Source organism: Camelus ferus, chromosome 20 (genome assembly GCF_009834535.1).
Source record: "Camelus ferus isolate YT-003-E chromosome 20, BCGSAC_Cfer_1.0, whole genome shotgun sequence".
Lineage (NCBI taxonomy): Eukaryota > Metazoa > Chordata > Mammalia > Artiodactyla > Camelidae > Camelus > Camelus ferus.
This window is the reverse complement of record NC_045715.1, coordinates 4,823,443-4,840,853: the sequence shown is the minus strand read 5'-3', so window position 1 is coordinate 4,840,853 and position 17,411 is coordinate 4,823,443. Positions and strand designations below refer to the sequence as shown.

Here is a 17,411-nt window from a genome sequence, read left to right as displayed (position 1 = left end):
AATTCTAAGCGGCTTCTTGGTGAGCCTCCCTTTGGTATCCATGTAAAGTTCAACGCCGGGCCCAGGATACCCCAGCTGTCACCCGCCACAAGGGGTGATGCAACACGGGGGGCTTCACCCAAAGCCCTGGACACAGAGGAGCTCAGGCCCCCTGTCGGCAAACAGTCCTCACACACCCACTGTGTGTCAGCAACTGCCCGCCTCCTCAGGCATGAGAGGAAGGGCCCACACTCCCTCCTGGACCCACGAGGAGTTGGGGACCCTTCCTGGTCAGAGCCTGGGGAGAGCCACGCAGAACAGAGATGCTACCTCCCCGACTCAGGGTTTCCCCCTGCCTCTTGGAAAACAAAAAATTCTGGAATGAGTAGATGCTAGATGATCATTTTGAATGCCACGTAGACAGGCCACACTAGGGGAGGCAATGAACCCTTTCCCCTACAGTCAGAAGTAAAAATCAAAGCTTTCTTTCCCAGCTCCGTGTGACTACAGCTGCCATTGTCCCAGTCACAGCACCCTTCTAAAGGGACTCACTGTTGGTCCCCACGTAGCCCTGAGACAGAGGCTGAGGGTCCACCTCAGTGAAGGCCTAAGTTCTCAACAAGACACAGGGACTAGTATTTAGGGCGGCCTCTACGCTCTGAAGCTCGGCCTGCACCTGGCGTTCTGGGAAACGGGCACTTTGTACCCATTTTGGAGCTAAGAACGTCAAGTCCAGTGGTGCTGAATCACAGAGTGGGGCTGGGTTTGAACCCAGGGCTGTCTGACTCCAAATCCTGTAAGTTTTGCCCCGTGTCACCCTCAGGACACTGGGAGATGGACGGGCCCAGCCTACTGCGCACTAGCAAGCTCCAGGGAGCTTTAACAGTTCTCACCGAGTTGCCCCACCCCAAAGGCTCTGTTTAATGGGCCTGGGGTGGGTCCCCAGGTGACTCTACTGAGCAGTCACGGCAGAGAAGCCCTGCCTTCCCCAGGCTGCACCTGGGAAGGTCAGAGCCGCAGAAAGTGCCCTGGTAGGCAGAGTGGGAGCCATTCACGGAAAACTCTCGGGTCCACGTGGCCTGGGCAGAAACCCTGGCCCTGATGCCGGCCTCCTCGGGAGGTGAGGCCCAAACCTGGTCTCTCTGCCCAAACCACACAGCCCACAGGGCCTGCCAATCAGGGCTTTGTTCCCATCTGCAAAAACACAGGTATTGAGTCACTAAAATGTGCAGGCACCGGGCTTAGTGCTGGAGGAGACACAGAACAGAGTATTTGCTCTGCTGTGTCCTCCAGACTAGCTGAGGAGACACAGCTCAGCTAAATGTAGAAAAAGGAGAAGAAAGGACAAATATATTCCAGCATAAGATAAGAACCAAGTAAGTGCTCCCCGGGGGTATTGGGCAGGGAGGGCGCCAGAGGAAGACCCTTGTGGGGGGTGCACTCCGGGAGGGACAGGCGACTGCCAGCCCTGCCTGAATCCCTTACACACACGCTTCAGCGTAAAGGAGGTGAGCCTTTCCCAGGGACGGAGTGTGCTGTTTCCTGCAGGCAGAGGAAGTGTCGGTTGTTCCGCCCAGGGGGAACCTGGTAAAGCTGCTTCAGCACCCACCCCTTCCACCATGATGGTCTCATTCACTCCTAGAGCTTCAGCTCCCACAGGACTCAGATCCTGCTGTGGACTGACCTGTTCCCTGAGCTACAGCCCACCCCACCTGGACGCCTGCAGTGGGCCCAGCAAACTCCCCCTCCTGCTGGTGGCAGCCCCCGGCGTTCTCCTCTGGGGAACCTTCCAAAGGGCAGTTCACAACACTGTCCCATTTTGGCCTGAGTTGGTCTAAGCTGGGTTTTTGTCACTTGCTTTCAAAAGCTCCTGGAACAAGCTCCCGGCGGCCCTCCTCAGACCCAGACCGCAGCCCATGCGGCTGCTCGTCCCACTTCCACCTCCTCACCTGGGCCCGCACGACCTGAGCAGCTTCCTGGCTGGGCCTCGGGCTCCGCCGCCCTGCACTCTGCCGCGGGACGTTTCTAGAGCCAGCTCTGCTCCCGTAACAGACCGTCATCGACCCCACCTGCTGCCAGGACGGCGCTCTCCTTCCACACCCGCAGCTCGACTCCCGTGCCCCACGTGCGCTTCTCGCCGTCCCCGCCCCGCCCCCGAGCACCCCGGGGCTACTTCACAACGTCGTCCCCTCCGGGGGTGACTGGCCTGCACGTTCCCCCGAGACCCCCGCACCTTTGCGTTTCCTACCTGGGCCCGCGCGTCCCGGCGTCCGCAGGAAGTGGCGGAGTGAAGGCGGGAAGGACACGCCCACCACGCGCCTCCAGGTCCTGCCCCGCCCCGCCCCTTCCAGGTGACTCCTCCCCGGCCTGGCCCCTCAGCCCCTTTCGGAGATCCCGGTGAAATCCTTGTGAAATTCACCTCCAAGACGACTACCTGCACTTTTTTGGTCCTTTCTTTCCCCCAATTAAACAAAAACGTTAAAAAAAAAAAAAAAAAAAAAAAAAAAAGGCAATGCAGCGGGGAGGGATGACCAGGCGGAGCGTGGAGGATTTTTAGGGAATGAAACTAGTCCATGTGATACTGCGAAGGCGGATCCACGTCGGGCACGTTTGTCCAAACCCACCGGACCGAGAGCGAGAGCGAGCCCGCGTGTAAACAGCGCATTGTGGGCAGCGGTGACCGTGACCCTGCAGGTTCACCCGTCATATAAACGCCCCCGCGGTGGGGATGTGAGGATGGGGGGAGGGGGGCAGAGGTCATGCGGGAAATCTCTGCACCTTCTCAATTTTGCTGTGAGCCCAAAACTATTCTTTAAAAAATTGTGTTACTGAAAAAGACAATAGGAAAAGCTGGCCTGGTGCAGTTTAGTTTCAATAAAAATTCTCACGTGTATACCTCCTTTCGAGCTCACCATGTCACGCGCTTTCCCCAGCTCACCCCACACCCACACCAGCTCTGCCCACGCCCTTCCCCCAGCTCAGCCCACCCTCTCCCCGCCTCTGCTTTCACTCCCCTCTCAGCCTGGCGGGTCCCCTTGTCCCTTCACTCACAGTCACAACGCCGGCAAGTTTCGGCCCCACATTTTCTGCAGGATCCAAACCCTGGCGAGTGAGCACCTACCTCAGGGAGGGAGGGCTGGGCTGAGGCCCTGGCGCTGGTGAGCTGGGAGAGAAAACAGGTGGGAATGCTCTGGAAGATTCTAGAAGGACGTGGGCAAGGCAGGTCGGCAGTCCTGCTAGTTCATATGGCCCCAGGGCCCACACGGCCCAGAGCTGGGAGGACAGCAACCTCGAGGAGTGGGCACAGGCCACACAGGGCAGAGCTGGCTGTCACCAGCCTACAGATGGGTCCCACCTCCTGAGATCCTGAGACAGCAGATAGGAAGTGGAATTTTTAACAAGCAACCTAGGAATTCTCTTTAGTGGTGGGGGGGAGGAGCTTGGCTGTGTGGGGTGGTGGGTGTGTGTGTGGGGGGTGGGTTATCCACACCGAGAAGCTGAAGACCCTCAGCTTGGAGGTTCTGCCCTGACTGCCCTCTTAGGGAGTGAAGATGAGTTGGCCGTGCAGAGCCGTGCCCACCCACAGAATCCTGCCATCAAGTTCTGGGGTCGCTGCTTTGCAGCAAAAAAACTGGAACAGCTGGAAATTCACTGAATGACCCTGGGAATACCTGGATGGCACCCACATCACATCTGCTTCCATGCCTCAGCAGCACGTGGTTTTCCGTAACTGTCCTTTCAGGGGACACCGCACACCATCACAGACCCCACGACACTCACCTTTTGTTTTAGCTTTTCTGGTGGGCAATTTCATCCTCACAAGGCCACTCATTGGCCTTGAATCATTTCAGCCTGGTCTCCGCTCTAAGGTGATAAGGATTTTTTTTCCTTCCCAGCTCACTGGACATGGGTGAAGACACGAAACAAACCCCACAGGAGCAGAAGCTGCAACGTGCAAGTGCCGGATAAACACGTCCGAGAGTGAGGAAGGAACGGAAACTGGGCCCAGCTAAAGCAGCAACAGTCAATGAATAAAAATAGTACTGAGAAACAGGATGATGGCTTTAATTTTTTCCCCATGTTTTCCTGCAGCGCCCACATTTTCCAAGCTGAGCAGGCATCACTTTTATTTAAAAGAGCTGCCCTGGGTCCATGGACAAAGGCAGGGCTGGAGAGACACTGCACCCTCGCCGGCCTCCCTGCCTCCAGCCCTGACAGCCAGGCAGGGTGGAGGCTGCCAGCACCCAGCCAGGTACCTCCCTCCCTCCCGGGGCTGTGGCTTCCTTCCCCCCAAACCGGGAAAGGAGCACCCGCTGGTTTCTTATTTAGGACACTGATTTGGCAGCCGAGAATTGGAGGGGCCTATTTTGTTGTTGTTACAAAGCAACCTTCAATTTCAAGTTTAAAATAAACCCAGTCCTCTCCCTGGGGCCTGGCCTCTCCAGGAGCTGGTGATGGAAAGGGGCCAAGGCCGCTGGGCGTCCAGACGAGGAGCTGGCTGTCGGCAATGCCCTGGAGTGTCCTTGTTGCTTTTCGGCCCCTTCCAGGAGCCTTTGGAGCCTCTGAGTAGGGCAAAAAAGCAGACACTCGAGCAAGTTTTTGGGATGGTTTGTGTTCAGGCTGTGGCAGAAGCAGGAACTCGGGGAGGAGCAGCCAGCCGGGCCCAGAATCCCCACAGTCCAAAATCCTGTCTGCTCCTCACCTCCCTCCCCCTGAGACGGTAGGTGGTTTCCTGGGATCAGACTCACACCTTCGCTGCGCAGTTGTTCTCTGGGCTCTCTTTCCCACAAAGGTGCTGGCTCTGCGGGTCTGGGAGGGCCCTGGGGCTCATTTCTAAGAGCTCCCGGGGAGGCTGGAGCTGCAGGTCCTCAACCTGCACTTTGGTTGACTTGGCGGCAGGGCTGGACCCCATCCCAGGGTTCACCTGCACCCCCACCTGGCCTGCACTGCCCAGAGGAGGCAGTGACAAGCCGTCCTGGGGTGCTGTGTGGGGTGGGAGGGAGGAGAGCTCCTGGTCTGCTGGTCTGATAAACCCCAAGGCCACAATGCGGCTGGCCTTGAGCAGGAGGTTTTGGACCACAGGGCCAGGGAGGCCGGTGCTATCTGGGACCCTCCTCTGCAGGGAGCATTTGGGTGAGGTCACGACCCCGTGCTTCCCCGGCCCAGCCTCCTCCTTCAGTCAGGCCGCCAAGAGATCTTCAGGGCATCGCGAGGACGAGGCGTTATAAGGAGGAGGCGTCTTTAGCAACAATAACAAGTGATGCGGATTCTCCCGCAGTGCTAATTGGGCAGCAGTTGCTGTTAATATTCTCCATTAACTCACTGAGTCTGCACGGCAATCCCACGAGGCAGAGACCTTGGTTACCCCCCTTCTCAGGGGTGGGGAATCTGAGGCCCCAGGCCATTCCCCAGGCATAAGGCACAGAGGGATTTGCACGCCTGCCAGCTCACCCCCAGACCCAGCTCTGGGCCATCCCTCCACTCCTGTCTCCGACGCAGAGTCAGTGGCAAACTGTATCTTCAGGTGGGAGGACCCTCCACCCAGGGCAGGCTCCCCTCCACCTGCCCCCTGGATGAACTCCAGGCTTGCACATCCTGTGTCTCAGATCCTGCATGTCAGGCCCTCAGGAAACATGTGTTGATTACATTCTCATTCAAACTTGTGCTCTACTTATACAGAACTCAGGGCAGTCAAAGTCTCGGAGAAGGAAAGTAAGGTGATGGGGGCCGGGGGCTGGGGGAGCGAGTGTTTAATGGGGACAGTCTCAACTGGGGAGGATTAGAATAGCCCCATGGACCGATGGTGCTGGTGGCTACACAGCAGTGAGAAGGCACTTCGTGCCTCTGAGCTGCTCCCTTGAAGGTTAAGATGGTAAATCACAAGATTATTCAATCACACCTGAACACAACATGTGCTGTTCTAACCTGAGACCAGTGGCAAGAGGTCAGCACTCCTTCATGCTGCTTCTGGGGAATGGGAGACAGTGACAACGGGACAGCCCACAAGCCCTGCCCCGACCTAAACCCTCAAAGCACAGGGGCTGATGGGCGCCTTGCAGTCAGGAGCACTGACTTTGGAGTCAAGCAAGTCAAGGGCAAGCCCAGCCCCACCATTTGATGGCTCCTCCAGCGAGGGCCAAACCTGGGGGCTGATCAGCACAAACAGGTGACGGACGTGTTCGGTCGTCTGTGAGCCTGTGCTGGTTCCCCACTGGGGAACGGCGATCAGAGATCGAGGGCCGGGCCGTTTGGATTAACGTCCACCAGCCCCTCAAACTCGCCTTGCTCAGCTAGAGCCAGGGGCTGCAGTCAGGAGCTGGAAACCCTAAGGCTTCCCCTCCCCTCGGTCTGGGGTGCCCCTTGGTCCTCACTCACATTCACAGGGAATGGCTAGGCCAAGGGCGACCAACCGCAGCCCGACCCTCCCAGGACAGGTGGGCAGGACAGCACGGGAGCACGCTGGGGGGGGGGGGTGTCGCTGCTGTTCCTTTGGGACCCTCCCCAGAAAGTCTCACGGGCGCCGGGTCACAGGGCTGTCAGCAGGCACGTCTGATGGGGTGCATGTTGGGGTGGGGACAGAAGGATCAAGAACTTTTTTCCTTTTCCTTGGCGACATACGCTCAAAGTTACTTTTAAGGGAGTGAAGCCCCCTCTTTTAAAAGTTAATTCCGGACCTCCGGAGTCAGGGCTGACCTCTGAACTTTGACCTCTCTGACGTGTCCTTCAATCCTGTTGGTGCCACTTGAAAAGAGAGTCTAAATCCAACCCCTTCTCAACACCTGTCCCCATCCCTGCTCCAGGCCACTGCCATCCCTTGCCTGCACCCCTGTGACTGCCTCTTGGGGGTTTTGCTGCAGCGCCCTTGTCCTGTCACCCCCCGTCCATACGTGCCCCCGCGGCCCGTCTGCTGTCATCCCAGCCCCTCCCTGCTGCTTCTACTCCCACCTCAGTGGCTCCTGCAGGGGCCAGGTGGCCCCCGGGGGCCTTCTCCTCCACTCTGGGTCCGCCTGCCTGGGTGACTTTCTGAGTGCTTGTGTCCTGATCTCTCAGGCCACCATGCCCTGCCCCCTCGTGGCTACCTTTCCCTCGGACTTACTGACTCGGCATCTTCCTGGTCTGGTCTGTTTCCTGTCACCCGTCGTTAAAACCTACATCCCACAGGGAAACTTCCGTCTTGTTCCCCACCATGTGCTCGGTGCCAAGGACAGAGCCAAGCACAGCGGTGGCCCCGGATACACTTTGTTGAATAAATGCCCAGTCAGGGGGCCTGGGTCCTGGGTCCTGGGAGGAAACAGGCAAAACGCCCCCAAAACTCCATTCGGTGCAAGGCCTGATCCATGTTGACAGCTGCAAAAGCAAAACTGATTTTTAAACACATGTCTTTCCTCTTCTCCATCTTCTAACAGGGAAGTGAAATCGAGAAGGGGTTTCTAATGGGAGAAGCAGGGCTTCAGCCAAGATGGTCCTTGGTTCCCTTGGGTCACCTGGGCTTGCCTGGGATTCTTTGAAGGCACAGTAGAAAACCCAAGCCGACTCATTTACCTAATAAACACATCATTCTTTTTTTTTTTTTCCTTAAAGAGGGAAAAACTGGTTATTTTTTTTCTTCCTTCCATACACTCTAAAAAATACATAATTTTCTTATTCAGTGTTCTCATTTTTTTTCTTTTTACAAATGCTTAAAAGATTCCTCGAATTATCCCCTCCCTTTTTTAAAATTGAAGTCCAGTTGATTTACAATAAAGGGAGGGGGCCCCAGCCGGCTGACAGCCCCAAGCACAGGAGGTGACAGTGCAGAAGTACTTCATCTCTTAAGTAACAGCCTTACTCCTGATAAATTCCACCTTCTCACCTCCTATATGCTTTTCCCAACGTTGCCCAGACCCAGGGGTTGTGCTAGATACATGCAGGCGTCCAGTGGGTGGAGGGGAATTTCCTGGGGTCTGCACCCCGTGTTTTTTCTCTCCTATTCCATAGGAGCTACCACAAACAGTCCAAGTTCCCAGCCAGGAACGCCTCATCCACAGGGAAGGGGAGGAACTGTAAATGTGGCTCTTCAGTGGCCAGGAGCCACCTTACCCCCCAACAATTGGAGAGATCAGAGGCTGGTCTCCTGTGAGCTGCCTGTTTATAACCATTTCTGAGCTATTCGGTTGTTCTGTTAATGCAACTCAGGACTCCCCCATTGGGTCTCATCACAGCCAGTCTCCTGGGGCTGGATCTGTGTGTGGGGGTGAGGGGCAGTTGCAAGGGGGCCCCTACAGAGGAGCCTGAAGGCCTTAAGGACCAGAGCACTTAACTCTCTTGTCTTGCTGGGCCCTGGTGCTCATAACGTAACACGGTCAACGCATGTTAAGCATTGCCTACAATCCGCTTCCCCTGAACCCAGCTTCCTTCAGAGCTGCTTTGAGAACCACTCCCGTCTTAGGGGATTTGGGACTTTGTCCATTCACTGCTTTCCTCCAGCAGATCCCCTAAGCGTGGGTTCCACCTGCTCCGTCCCCCAGTCCCTGGCTTGCAGTGCTGTCCAGGCCCTGCCCCTGCCTGCACTAGCGGATTCAGAGCTACAGGAGTCCTCCGGGGACCCTGTTGCTGCCACCGCCACTCCAGGCCCTGGCAGACTATCCTGGGTGAGCCAGGACGAGGTCATGGGGTGGCTTTGGGAAGGCCGCCTGGGTGACAGCTCTCGTGGGGACCATGGGTGCTGAGCCAGTGCTGAGCAGATGCCGAGCAGGTCTGAGGACCCCCCCAGTGGCCCCCAATGACCCTCTTGTGGCCTGGGGAGGGGGGTGGCGAGACAAGCTGATAGCACTACAGCAAATCAGAGGACGGCCATGTGACCAGCAACCTGCCGTTTTTAAAATATAACATTTATTGCTTAGATGGTTTGATACAGAATAGGTTTTCTTCTCATTTTGAATTTGGAAGTACTATACAACTGAATACAAAGAGGAACGAAAGTACCGAAACCGAACGTGTGATTCTCTGTTCATGTGGCATAAACCAGTCTTGTACATAACATGTAGCAGCAGTTTTTAAGTTCCCTTTAGAAAAATATGAATTCTACACATTTATTATTGTTTCCTGTTTAATGCATGGGCTGAAATCTCTAGGATCAACTTCCTTCTGGAGGAAAGAGAGGAACAGAGGGTGGAAAGAACGGTGAATCTTTCTGAAACCAGCATCCGACTGTCACGTAGCTTCCCCGGGGGCTGGTGGGAAAAAAAAACAGCCCTTCGGGTTTTTTGTTTTGTTTTCACAGCCGGGAGTTTCATGTAGTGATTGAATCTCAGCATCGTGTCCATAAATCAAAGAGAAAAACAAAAGAGAAACTTGCACCTCAAAAAACTTTTCAGAAGATCCATATATATATATTTTTTGTAAAAGCCCTGAGAGGAGAAAGAGAATCAAACAAAATGTATAGAAACAAATTAGCTGGACATGCAAACTAAGCTATGATTCACCCAGAGTTTAAACAAATCACAAATTTCACAGTTTAATATTGGGGGAGGGGACAGAACAAACAAATGATACATCTCTCAACCTAATAAAACGTGGCAAGACCTTATCGACTACGAGGGTACAGATGAGGGCTAGATAAAGCTTTAAATCAATAGTGATTATTGCGAGCGGCAGCCCCGGCCGTGCTGCGGGGGCTGGTTCCTGCTACATCTCACCCCAGCGTAGAGTTAAGTCACGGCTTCTCCCCACAACGTTCCAAGTTTTAGTGTGGAGAGCTGCAAAGGAAAACAAAACACAAGAAACCCCAAATAATAATTAACAATGAAAACAATGGCGACGGCCGCCGCAAAGAAGTGAGGGATGCGTGAGCTGGTTTTAACTGAGCGGACCAAGCCTGGTCTCAAGTGATACGGGGGGCTCGTTGGTTCTGACGTGTGTTCACCTAGAGTAAAGAAAACCTTGTTTTGAAACTGGGTCACACATCCCTAATACAGTTACAAGTCATATATACCTCAACCTTTTTCCTTTCACATGCAAAGATACCACTTTTTCATTATGTCAAGAATATATATCTTCCTTTGAAGTCTGGGCGGTTGGATTTTGGCCACCAGGAACTGGGGAGGAAGTGGAGAGAAAGGGGGGTCTCTGTGGTGGGCACACACGGAAAGGCAGGAGGGGCACTGGGGACCAGAAGACGCGAGGGTCCCAGGAGGGCCAGTCAGGCGCAGAGCCCCCAAGGGGCAGCGAGGGTCTGCACGGCGCAGCAGCACGGGAGGCCCCGCCGCACGACGGCTCGGGCAGCCCAGAGGTCTGGCTGAAGGACAGGACGCTGAGCACAGCCCAGCTACAGTAGGACATGTCTCTTTTCACTGCTGGCGGCTACAGTGAGGGGGGGTCTATTGCCTGCATACACTGCTCATGAAAGAAAATCCTGCCTTTGTGCACCCAGGGGTTCAGGCGATTTCAGAAACTAGAAACGTGTTTATCTTCAAGCACCAACCCCAAATCACAGGAAGGTAAATATACATCTGTTTTTCTTCTTCAATCTCGCATGTGCAGTTTTATTACCAGTAGTAGTATTTCCTCGCTCTGCAAAGGACAGGAGCACAGGCGGGTGAGGCCTGGGCTGGGTTTGGCAGGAAGACCAGCGAGTGACAGGTCTTCTGCCTGGCTTCCCCAGAAGCCCCGGCTCGCACCCTCGCCTCCCCTCCCGGGGCTGCCCCTCCGCCCCACGGGTGGGCGGGGGGACCGCACGGCCCCCGCTGGGCTCTGCAGTCGCAGAAGAAAGGCTTCTCGTAAGTACAGTAGAAGAGCTACCGCCCGATGGAGCCGAGGAGGGCTGCGGGCAGACGCTCATGCGGGGACCTGGGGCCATCCCAGGTCTCCCAGGACAAATATTGTCCATTTGTTTCTGCTGACTGCAGAGACCAGCAAACTGATGAACTACAAATAATAATAATAATAATAATATTAATACATATACTGAAAGGGGGGGGATCAGATACATGACACCTATGCATGTTTTCCGTCGGTTCAGTTGCCAGGGTAACTCTTCTCTGTAAGTTAGGAACAGATGTCTTGAAACTGGAACAGTAATAACACATCTAACGCTGAGAGAGTGGAAACATGTATGAGGTCGAAGCTAGAATCTTTCCTGGTTTTGGCCTGAACCAAATTGGAAACCTTCATCAACCACATCCTGCAGTATACCGAGGACCAAATTACAGCTCCACCATGTAGCAAACAGAAAAGAAGTCTATTTGAGAAATGAGCATCTTATCCACATTTCCTCTGGGAATTTACATGAAATTCACATCACTTTCTTCCAGTTATTGGCCGTGGGTATCCAAGGGCATTTTTTTTCCTTCTGTTTCCAGCTCACAGAACAAACGTTACTATCACAGATTTGCAAGAACAAGCTCACACACACCAAGACAGAAGGTAATGTTAATGCTTAAATGAAAAGGTCCTCTCCAAATAATTCATTAAAACATTTGCTTTTTTAAAAAGTCATTTGGGGAAAACACAACACCCAGGACGACACCAAAGGACTGTAAGTAGTTAAGGCACTCGAATGGTCCGTGCTGCGCCTCTGCACGGGTCCGTAAGGCTAGGGCACCGAGCGAGGCAGCCCGCCCTGCTCCCCCACGACCTCCATTCTCTCCCCCGGCGGCTGAAGCACTGAGGACCCCTCGTGAAATATCGGTTCAGGACACTCTGCTCCGCTGGCTTTCGTCTGTGCGCTGGGGGCAGGGCGGGCTGTCATTCCATGCCCAGAAGTGAGGCGCTGTCGGCAGTGGCGAGGATGGAGGGGGCAGGCCGCTTGCTGGGCAGCTCCGGCAGGTCCTGCCCGAGGGCCGCTGGGCTCTCCCGGTCAGGGTCACCCTGAGATGCCTGCTCCTTGGAGCTGCCCATGGGAGCAGCCCTGGGAGCACTCCTGCCGGCCTCGCTGTGGCCGGCACCCGCTGTCCGACCCGCTGCCCTCTCCTCCCTGCGGCTGGCATCCTTGGCAGCCAGACTCTCCTTCCGGCTCCGGGTGACAGACATGCGATTGCTGGCGAGCAGGGCCGAGTCCGCCTCGCTCTCTGATGGGGGGTTGTTGCCGCTGTGGGTGGACTCGCTCCCGCTGTCCTCCTCGCCCCGCTCCTCCCTGTCGCTGTCCTTCCCGGGCTGTTCGGCGCGCCGGGCTTTCTGGTGGACTCGCTGGTGGCGAACCAGGCTGTGCTTCAAGGTGAAGGTACGCTCGCAGGTCTGACATTTGTACGGCCTCTCTCCTGGAGGACGAGGAGAGATTCATGTCTGTTAGGAAGGCCACCAGCACTGACCACCCTGCTTCGCACAGGAGCCAGTGAAGACCAAGGGGAAGGGTGGCAGGGGCCAGGCCAGGCCGGGCCTCCCCTCACTCCCAGGAAGCCTGATTTGTCTGAACTGGCAAAATGGGGCAGGAGGAGGGCAGGGGCCGGCATGGATCTGCCTCCTTGTCCCTTGACCCTGGCTTCTCACACAGATCCAGGAACTGGAGTCCTGGAAGCCGAACCTCAGGGGCACCCAGACAGGCCCGAGAGAACCCCGGGGAAGGACAGTGGTGGTGGCCCTCCCCAGGCCGGCACGGGCACCGCTGCCAAGGCTCTGCAGGGCAGAGGCCCCTCCCAAGGCCAAGCTGCAGAGACACGTGTGTTCTGACTCGGGCCGGCTGGGGCTGCCCTCTTGCTGACACACACCGAGAGCAGCTGAGGGCACCACCTGCCTGGAGCTCCCAGGAGCCCGGGAGCCAAACACCGGAGTCTCCGAGTCCCAGCACAGGGCTGAGGGTGTGTGGGGGGATGTGTGCACCGCAGCCCAGGGAGGGGAGGGAGGAGACCAAGACACAGGCGTGTGCTTTGTTTGGTGGGGGAAGAAATGCTTGTGTCTTCTGGTGTCACGAGTACGTCCAGATCTCCTCTCTACTGATCAACAGCCCTGCTCTGGGGTTTGGAGCCTCCATCCTGTTGATGGTGGGTTCCAGGGAGGAACAAGGGTGTGGCCATGGGCAGCTGGGTGACCATCCGGTTCACTTGTCAGCCTGGCTGCTGCAAAGCCGAGGAGGGACAAGCCCCTTGCTGCTCTGCCAACCCAACACCCATCAGCTGAGGAGAAAACTCAGGTGTCCTCCCCACAGGGCCATGGGCCGGAGCCCCGCAGTCTGCTCCCAAGGCCACGCCCCCAGGCCCCAAATGCCCAGCACCTACATTGTTACGGATCCTGCTATGAGACAGGGCAGCTACCATCCCCAGTCTGGACACAGGAAGGCTAAGGCTCAGAGGGCTGATGCGCTGCTTAAAATGTGTTTGAAAACACTCCACTGCCCACCGCGCCAGCGGGTGCGCTTCAAGCACTAAGAGGACACCTGTCAGGACTTCCCGGGCCCTGCGGCAGGTGCCGGCTGTTCAGTTCTCCGTGCCCTCCCTCCCCCGCCACGGGGAAGCGACCCCGCCGCTGGCGGCCTCACCTGTGTGCGACCTCATGTGCCGGGTCAGGTCCTGCAGGGACCAGAACCGCTTGCTGCACACGCTGCACACCTTCTTCCTCTTGTCCGCCTTGCTGGCTGCGCTCCTGGGGGAGTCTGTCTTTGGCTTCTTGTCATCGTCACTCTTCTCGGGGGACTTCTTCTCGGCGGGGCCCTCCCCGTCCCCGTCCGAGGGGCCCTCCGCCTCCTCGCTCCGCTTCTCTGTGGCTTCGGACGGGGCCTCCCCCTGGGCGGGGGCCTGGGTCCCTAGGGGCTCGGGGGTCGGGCACGTGGGGGGCGGCGGCCCCTCGGCCTCCTGGGGCAGCACGCTGTCGTCCCCGGGCTCCCCGCGGCCGTGCGCCTTCCGGTGGCGGCTGAGGGTCCCGAGGAACTTGAAGCTCTTGCCGCAGATGTGGCAGGAGTGCTTCAGGTCGTGCGGGGCCGGGCCCGCGCCGGCCCCGGCCTCGCCCTCGGCCAGCTTGAAGCCCATCAGCTTGCTGGCCAGGTTGAGGTCCAGGCTCTTGTTGCTGACCGCGTCCTCCTCGGGGCCGTCCGTGTCCTCGTCCCGCTCCTCCTCCTCCGCGCGCTCCTCCTCGGGCTCCGGGCCCGGCTCGGCCGCCCTCTCCTCCCCGTCCGCCGCGGCCCCCTTCACCTCCTCTGCTGGGAGCTCTTCCGGGGCCTGGCTGGGCTCCGCGGCTCCCTCGGGGGTCGGCTGCTCTCTCTCCCGAGACGTGAGGTCTAGCACTTCGCCTCCGGCGCCCAAGGCCTCCACGTCGGACTGGCTGTCTGCGGGGGCAAGCACACGGCGGCGGCTGAGACCTCGGCCGCCAGACACGCCCCTTCCGCGGGCTCTGCCGCGGCGCTCGGCGGGACCCACCCCCGGGGCCTGTCTCCCGATCCCAGCAAGGACTTCTCTCACCCCAAGTCCTCGTCACCCCTCACACCCCTCAAGCGCCAAGATGAACCTGGGGTTGACTTTAAAAAGGCAAAAGGAGCCTACATACACACACGGGCTGGCGTCACAGGGCTGCTGCGCCTGCAACTCCTGCCTTCCCACTGCCTGCCAGCCGTGCGGGCCCCTCCACGGCCCCACACAGGGATGCTCCGGGCCCCCAGGAAGGGGCGAGCGGCTCAGGTCCGCCAGACAGAAGGGATGGCGAGAGAGGACAGCTGGTGCATTCCAGAGACTCGCAGCACGAGGGAGGTTGAGGAAGCTGAGCCGCAGAAGTTATTGTCCAGTGCAAAGAGGTGGAATACACATGCAACATACACAGGACCACCCCCCAACTCCGGGGAGCCGCTCACAGGAAGTGGCCCAGAGCAGATACTCTGTGTGTATGGTACACACGCTGGTTTCCAGGTAAGAAGTCTCAGGTAACAGGAGATTCATGCACACCTGTATGCACACCTGCAGGCCCCCGGCTGCTGTCAGGACCCCATGGAGGGAGCAGAAACATTTCCTATCTCTCAATTTGTTCCTGCTTATCCACTCTCCACCGCAAAACCAGCTGTGGACAGTCCACTGGTTTTTAACGGCCTTCTTAAGGGCTGGCACTGTGGTGACGTTATCGACACCAAAGAGATGACAGTATTTATCCAAAGCACCATCTCCTCTCCATTCAGGTTGAACAAGGTCCTAATGATTTTAAGGGCTCTGCTGCGCCCACTATTTAACCACAGGTGCAGTGGCCAACCTATCGCTGCAGCATCAGGCTGACAAAATTCATTATTTCACGGCACACACAGGATATGCACCTCCCTCGGTAGGCCAGGTCTCTGACCACAGGTTCACATGTCTAACCTGGACCCTCACCACCGCGCCGACCCGTGTCCACGGCTCTTTCTGAGAAACATGGTTCATGACTTGCCGTCAAGGCGGCCCCAGGCTGGGGGTGAAAGGGCTGTACCAGTCCCGCCACAGTCACACTGCCTGGGGCTCTCGGCTTAACTCCGACTGTCTACACAGCAATCCTACTGAACCACACTTCACTGGCATTATTCTGACTACTCTTTGGCGGCCACTGAGTAAAAGGTTTCAGAGGGAAACAGTTTGTGGTGTGAATATAAAATTTCTGACAATATACGATTTTTTGACAATTATCCAAAAGCTTAATTAAAGATGATGATTCCTGAGATATACACACCAACGTCTAGGCCATATTCCAAGGAGAAAACTGGATGCTCGTTTTCTTGAATCATTCAAATAGAGAGCACCTAGTGAATGGATTGTGGTGTAAGTTCCACAATAAAAAATTCAGAATGCTCAGATTCTTATTTGTTGACTCGTGGGTAGTTACATTAAAACAAAAACCAAAACCTGAAAACAAAACAAAAAAAGGGTTGATCTCTGATTACTTTCTGCTTGTCCCAGTATATTCTAGGCTGTTTTATTTAATAATTAAATTTTTTTTACCAAAGAACATGTGTTACTTAAAATTTTACCTGCAGTGTAATATATTTAAGATGGCAAACTTTGAAAAAAATTCATAGTGAATTCTGAAACCAAATCCAAGTAAATATACTAAGATCAGATCATTCTCACTCCAGGGCCCTTCCTTGCTGTGGATAATGGAGAGTTCACCCTAAAGGCAATGAAAAGCCAACTCACCGCCTCTGAACAGAGGGGACTTGTCTGTGTGCTCTTACCAAATGTCCACTAGGGGGGCGTATTTAGCAGGCAGCAGGAGTCCAAGTTCTTGGCACTTTCTGGGAACAGACTTCACCTCTTGTCTCACTAACGTCCAACTCATAATGCCAAGTCCTGTCTTGATCCTGCCCTCCTCAAGCACCCGCCCTTCCAAACACAGGCAGCTGAGCCGGTGCCTTGTGTAAGCACTGCTACTTTTAAAATGTGTGGGTTTTCTGTCCCCATCAGCCAGTCCCTCATTTGTGACGCTAATCTAAGAAAATTGCTAGAGGAAGTGGACGGAATCTGAAGGTCCTAGAAGATAAGAAACCCAAAGCGCCTCCTATGGGAAAGTGGACTTCCCTTCAGCTCAGCTGCTTCCTGGCAACTCTGTGTTACTCAGCTGAGTAATATGCTGTCAGCCACTGTCGGCCTCAGCTCCGTCTCCACGTCACCTGGGGCGGCATTTCCTGCGCTGAGTCCACGCCAGCAGGGGGACAGTTTGAGGGACAGCTTTTAAATGACCACGTTTAGCCTGGTTTGAAAAGTCACATGTAGGTGCCCACAAGCATGAAGGCTCCTGCAGGAGGAGGAACCAGGAGCGTCCCCCAGGGGCAAAGGGGGCCAGGGCACCTCTGCCCACAAGAGAGTGAATCAAAGTTTCAGTTTAACTTTGAATGATCAACATGCCCCTATCAGCTAAAACTGCCCCCATCAGAGCATTTTTAGCATTCCTTTGGGGGAAAAAAAATCTAGGGTTCATTTTTGTGAGACCCTACGTGATTGAAAAAGTCAGACTGACATTACAAAACACATCCAGGGATTTTTAAGAAAATGCAACCTAGAAAGACCTCAAGAGCCGCCTTGGTCATTTCCTGCCTTTGTGTCTTTATGGTCCTCCTCCAAACCTCACTTTTAACTTCATGGGAGGGAGCCAGAGAGAGACCTTCCCTCCCTCCATCACGCTCACCTGGCTTTAAAACCTCTCCTTCAAATCACTGAACTCCGCCTCCCTGCCCCTCCTCCTTCCCGGCTTGCATCTCAGTCTTTCTTACCATGCATGGTGACCACAATTAAACCAAACCTGTATTTTCTCTTTGCTGGTTTCACGTTTCAGCTCTCACTGATCTGTCTCTTCCAGAGGCTTTGCCCCTCAAAGCCAACCTGCACAGCCTCTGGGTAGGGTAGGGGCACGAAGGATGCTGACGGGACTCGGAAAAACAAAACTCCTAACTGCAATTTAAAAAACAAACCCACCCACCATGAAGACGTGGTGCCGCCTCGAAGCTAAGACGTGAGTCCCCTTGAGCTTCGTGTCCAAGGGCTTCTCTGGCTGCCCTCCGCCGTGAGCAGGAGCCC

General features: G+C 55.8%; 1 protein-coding gene and 1 long non-coding RNA gene across 6 annotated transcripts in view; one reads left to right on the top strand and one right to left on the bottom strand.

Annotated features, from left to right (window-relative positions):
- Positions 1 to 258: 258 nt before the first annotated feature.
- Positions 259 to 4,035, top strand: LOC116658183. The gene is made up of 3 exons (XR_004313392.1): positions 259 to 1,355; positions 1,847 to 3,158; positions 3,876 to 4,035. It is a non-coding gene; the product is annotated as an uncharacterized LOC116658183 (long non-coding RNA).
- Positions 4,036 to 8,828: 4,793 nt separating this feature from the next.
- The window catches only part of RREB1 (ras responsive element binding protein 1), a 122,718-nt gene continuing 114,135 nt past the window's right edge, over positions 8,829 to 17,411 (bottom strand). For all 5 annotated transcript variants that reach the window (XM_032462456.1, XM_032462452.1, XM_032462455.1 and 2 more), the window contains 2 exons: positions 13,430 to 14,212; positions 8,829 to 12,215 (listed from right to left, as the gene is read on the bottom strand). In XM_032462456.1, the coding sequence (XP_032318347.1) occupies positions 11,704 to 12,215; positions 13,430 to 14,212 (1,295 nt within the window). In that variant the 3' untranslated portion in view covers positions 8,829 to 11,703. The remainder of the gene's footprint in view (positions 12,216 to 13,429; positions 14,213 to 17,411) is intronic.